Genomic DNA, 5,448 nt, shown 5'->3' on the forward strand with positions numbered 1-5,448 from the left:
GTAAAGGTGATATGCAGGAGTGAATCTTGAAATTACTGATACATTGTCTGTTGGTTCTTCTTTTTGCTATCTCAAGTGTTCTGTCTGTGGTAATTAACGGCGATTAAAAAATGGCCCTCGCAGAATCCAGTGGGTTATTCAAGTCGGAGACAGAATTATTCACTGTTAAGTTATGTTAGAGGAAGTTAATAATCTTGGACAGCTGTTTTTACGAAATTAATATAATATGATTGCTTTGAAAGTGTATAATCTACATTCGTATACGTTTTATACTTTATATAACATATTATTTTCATTACAATACAACAATATACATCCTTGTCTGGCTAAAGTGGAGTAAGGAAGTTGGACACCAAGAGCTGGTGATATTTCCTCGTAAATCCAGTTCAGAAGTCAATATGATACCACATCAGTCTAACACGGTTTTCTTACTTAATACGTTCGCTGCGTTACGAGTCACCAGTGGATCGTGCGACATTTCATTTCTGTGCGGTGCCATTGTATGTATTGCATTACCTCTGTGCGTTTCCGTCATTTTCGTTTGTACAGATTTTTGACATTACTAGCATCCATGTGCTAACCTTTAACGAGACACACGGTGACTTGCATAGCACTGAGATACAAACTCAGTTTTACACTGTCGCAGCGAATGTGTTAAGTTGTACATTTATTAGTACAATTTTAATTGTAGAACCGCGTATGTGTCATGTATACAAGAAAGTCTTGCTACATAGAATATATCTGCATACATATATACCGAAGCTGTTGGCATGTTTACGAATAGATGAACTTGGCAAATAAGTAAAAACAATCACTATGAAGATGTTAGGCTGTTAGAACTTAACCGGAGTGAGAAAGCGTGTTTGGGTTGAATAGATTTGTTTGTTTGTTTAAGTACAGCGTTCCTTTCGAACGCGGAGGCTATATGAGACATGGGTCTTTGATTTAAGATATAACTCCAAACACCGTAATATCTTCAATACTTTCTTAACAGAAATGAGACACTTTGGAAGTTAAATTCTCCTCAATATTTTTGTGTTGGTAGCCGTCATGTCCGTTAATCCTAAACAGTTGAAAAAGTTAAAATGAGAGTCATTATTTTTAAAAAAATAAGAAAAGAAAAGTGGTAGAGCGTTCACCGCTATTGCGTGCGATCCCTGGTTCTATCCAAGCTTGCGCCCAGTAGGCTTTGTGGTGAACAAACTCTGTGTTTTTGGGTTTTATCGGTATTTTCCGTTTACTCTCAGTTTGTTCATTTCACTGTTTCATTCATTCTCATCTTTATCGTCCCCTTTAGCCTGCTTGGAGTAATCATTGTACGTAAACCTGAAAGTTTTTTTCTTTAAGAAAAAAATTCATGTTCTTTCCTCCCCGACCATTTCTAACACCCTCTTATTTGTTTTCCGCTCGACCCAACTAATTCTCTCCATTGTTCACCACACCCACATTTTGAACGTTTCCAGTCTTTTAAAATAATTTTCGTGTAATGTTCATGTTTCTGATCCATACAACACAATAGACCATACAAATCAGTTGACGCATCCTTTTCTTAACTCTTTGTTCAAGGTCCCACAAAATAGTATTTTCTTCTTCCTAAAGGCCTCATTCACCATTCTTATTTTTTATTTTATTTCACATTCATACTTCATGTCGTCACTAATAATACTACGCAGATATCGAAAACTAGTTGATAGATAATTTAAAAACTTTTGTGGTTTGGATTCCACGTTAATCAGTAGATCCCTTCACATATAGCCTCGCTGCTGAAAGGAACGTTAAACTCAAAATCAACTCAACTCATAATTTAAAAATATAAAATATGGCTGTATTTCTCTAATTACCTATTTTATATTTTACTATTTAATCTGTAATATATAACTTCGGAATGTTCGAGCAATTTCAACACAATTTCATACATATATCATTTACAATCTGAAAAATAATAAAATGCTGTGTGAATAAGGCGCTTCTAATAAGGAGGGAGTAGGAAGGAAAGTCCCAAGCAAATTATGCAACACTTCTCAATGTAAATCAGTGTTGGTTTCCTACACAAAAGAAGTAACATTTTCATAGGAATTCAAACCCTAGGAGGAAGTCTGCACAAATACCTTTCACATGGCTACTCTTCCCATGCAAGAAACGGGAATGTCAAACAGGGACATGTCCAAAGACGTTGTTCATCATTATTTATTCTGCTCAGGATTTAATTTCAACTATTTCGAACAAATATATATTTTTCCTGTGCGAAGAACACACATTTAAGCTGCACGAGAATCGATACGGGAAACACTAAACACCAAGGACATTATTTCATCTACTCAGTTCTTTGTTTTAAAATATTTTGCATGAACAATATTCTTCCTAAGGGTAAACGAAGGGCAGTAAAGAATGAAATCTGCGGTGTTTCACAAAAGATAACAGGAATCACTATCAGATTATAATGTTGAGAATAAATCACTAGAATTTACTTTTGAATAAAATAAATGAAATTTATTATTAGAATGATGTATTAATTTTAAAATTTTCAGTAGACGGTGTATATGGTGTATATTTTTTTTTTATCTTTTTGGTCGGTTTTGTAACACTTTAGATCGATTTGTTTCTTGGATGAATATTTTTCCATAGTTCACTTTAATAGAAATTGATGCGCGAAGACATATATCTAATTCAGATCAAACAAACTCAGAATAATATATTTCCCTTTCCATGTAGAATAAATTGAGTTTAAAATAGTTATTAATTAAATTTTATTTAGTGTCCCTTTAAACAGCGAGGCTATATAAGACGTGAATCTACACCTTAATATGGGATCCGAACCACATGTGTTCCCACCGGGAATTGAACTCATGCCTTCTACGTCAAATGTAAAACAAATTACACTATGAGAATTTCACTTACACTAACTGTTGTAAAACACAAGTCATGTTTGGCATAATTCTTACAGGCTGTGAGTTTGCTTCATGTGTTCTTCTACATATGTCCTGAAATTCATCTCAGAAGCAGTATTAACTTATATACCTTCAAGTATTGAACCTGATTTTAATGATAGTACCATATATTTTCAATGATATATACACTTTTTCCGCTAGAAGCTAAAGCAAAACACTAAAGTGCTTTGGCAATACTGAAAAATATCATTCAGGAACCGAAAATAGAAATGCTGGTTGACGTCCACTAGTGCAATAATCTTCAACCCATTATTAAGTACGAAAATATCAACTCTTAAAACAAATTATTTTTTGAAAATTTTGTTAGATATTTTCAACATCATTTAACGCTTTTCCTTGCCAAGGAGTTTAGGGGGGCACTGACATATTTGCGTATTATATTTAATATTCCGATAAAAGGGAGATAATGCTTATTATATTAGCAAAACAAAACCAAAGCAACAAATTGTCATTTACGAAGTGAAAATTCACATATTGGTGAACGTTAAATGTAACTGAATCGAAAGCCAGTGTACGAACTTTCTCTGAAATGTGGAAAACTACGCAACTTCTTTCTTAATAATCGTTAAATAAAAGGTTTCATAACATGTATCACCTTTCCGTGAATCGTCGTTATTTTTGTATTTTCCTAGTAGTCTTTAATATTCTAACGTTTGCTTCATAAATTTTATGTATTTAATATATCATTCATAAATATTGATTTCGTGATAACTTTATAGTATTTCTAAATACTGGCTCAGAATTTTATTTGTAATGATTACTCTTGCAAATGTGTGAATTTATTCACGGCATTCACTGTCATTATGAGTCCCCTGAAAATATTTAAGTTCTCTGAACATTTTGATAATTTTCATAATAAATCTAATTATTTGTACAACGTTTAATATGAGTTCACTACAGAATAGCATTGCACTCAATAATAGACCAATACACAAAATGTAGAACGCTGTTTGCAGATGACTTAAAGTAAGAACCATAACTTTCTCCTGAGACAATATCAGTGGATTTGTAAATTCCAGAACGAAGTCATCTAACCACTTCTCTACTAAACCAGCTTCAGTCGCTTGTCGAATAATAGCATTCCATCTAGGTAAGTATGGAGAATTCTTAGGAACTGCGAAACAATTTAATACTTGGTGAATTCTTTGTTTGGCAATGTGGAACAGTGATTTACCTTTGCCATCAACCATTATATGCATGTAGTATTCCAATACCATACCTTCTGATATAGATATTGAGTTTTGATCATACGAAACGTGAGATATAATTTCGGAATGCATATCATTAACTTCAATTCTAGAAACTAGTTTTCTCAAAAATGGATTTGGTGAATCTTCAATGGAAGAAACAAATCCTGATGGACTCATAATCTGTAAGTCTGAGTCTGCAATCTGTTGAAAAAAATCCAGTTGAGGTAATTGCCGTGGTTTTGTCATAAAACTTATCAGCGCTCCACGATAAAGAGTGTCTATGACCAAGGTAAAGAAAATAAACAATACGAGGACAATTCTCAATTGACTCAATTTTGGAAGACGAGGAATAGAAATGGATAGAAAAATCGCCAAGAGTCCCATTACATTGAAATTATCTCTAGGATTTCTTCTGAGTATTTCATATACGAACTTGTGAACAGTGATGAATATTGACAACAAAATAAAAACAACTGCAATACAATTCCACAAGCTTCTACTGAATGGTTCTATCAAATTTTTCCATAGAGGAACGTAGTGTGCAACTGGAACTGCAAAAGCCATATCATCAACTACAACAGGTATTGTAAAATCAATAACCTGATTTCGTTCATAGGTTTGAGTTATATCAGAGGGACCAACATCTACGTGGCCGTATAACACGTCACCTACAATACCACTCCATGTATTATTCTGTTTAATATAATAACCGCCGATTGATCCTTCTCGGAATATGTGATCGATTATGCTGAAATTCATCAAATTGCTTTGAGTTTCAAGCATTTTTGCAAAATTACCTTCAAACGTTTTCAAAGAATCATTAAATCGGGTGAAATAAGGAGGTATATCGATCCAAGCTATTCTTATGGGATAGCCACATAAGTTGGTTGTTTTATCTTTGAACAAATTGAGGTTCTCCAATACATTTAAAGCAGAATCATTCATAGTGTGATATCTAACCCTAGGTCCACAAAATGGATTATAATCCAAATAAGAAATACATCGTTTAGAATTGAGTACCTTATAATAGGCTTGACACTTTGTTTTCAAAGCTACTATATGCATTTGCACCAATTTAAGTTGTTTCCAACATACATTGAATATGCTTTGGAAATTTATATCTTCGGTTGTGTCTTGATAAACAACAAGTAAAAAGCGCCCCCTTGAATTCCAGAATACACATTTCTGTAGATATGTCAGGTACCGATAAAAGTCATCTCGGTGCCTAATAAATATTATAAACGCATCTCCTTTTCCAAAATGTTGTGATGGAGAAAATATTAATTGTTCACACATGGGCTTATTTGAAA

At 33.4% G+C, this 5,448-nt stretch overlaps 1 protein-coding gene across 1 annotated transcript; it reads right to left on the reverse strand.

Moving 5' to 3' along the window:
* Positions 1-3,727: 3,727 nt before the first annotated feature.
* LOC145672587 (glutamate receptor ionotropic, kainate glr-3-like) lies at positions 3,728-5,083 on the reverse strand. The gene has a single exon (XM_081741747.1). It carries the CDS (start codon positions 5,081-5,083, stop codon positions 3,728-3,730), a length of 1,356 nt encoding a protein of 451 aa, XP_081597873.1.
* Between the last annotated feature and the right edge of the window lie 365 nt (positions 5,084-5,448).

Source organism: Thermobia domestica, chromosome 16, assembly GCF_964235325.1.
Source record: "Thermobia domestica chromosome 16, izTheDome1.hap1.1, whole genome shotgun sequence".
Lineage (NCBI taxonomy): Eukaryota > Metazoa > Arthropoda > Insecta > Zygentoma > Lepismatidae > Thermobia > Thermobia domestica.

Excerpts from the sequence above, each read along its gene's own strand:
- LOC145672587 (XM_081741747.1), bottom strand. The coding sequence starts at position 5,083 with ATGAATGATTCTGCTTTAAATGTATTGGAGAACCTCAATTTGTTCAAA.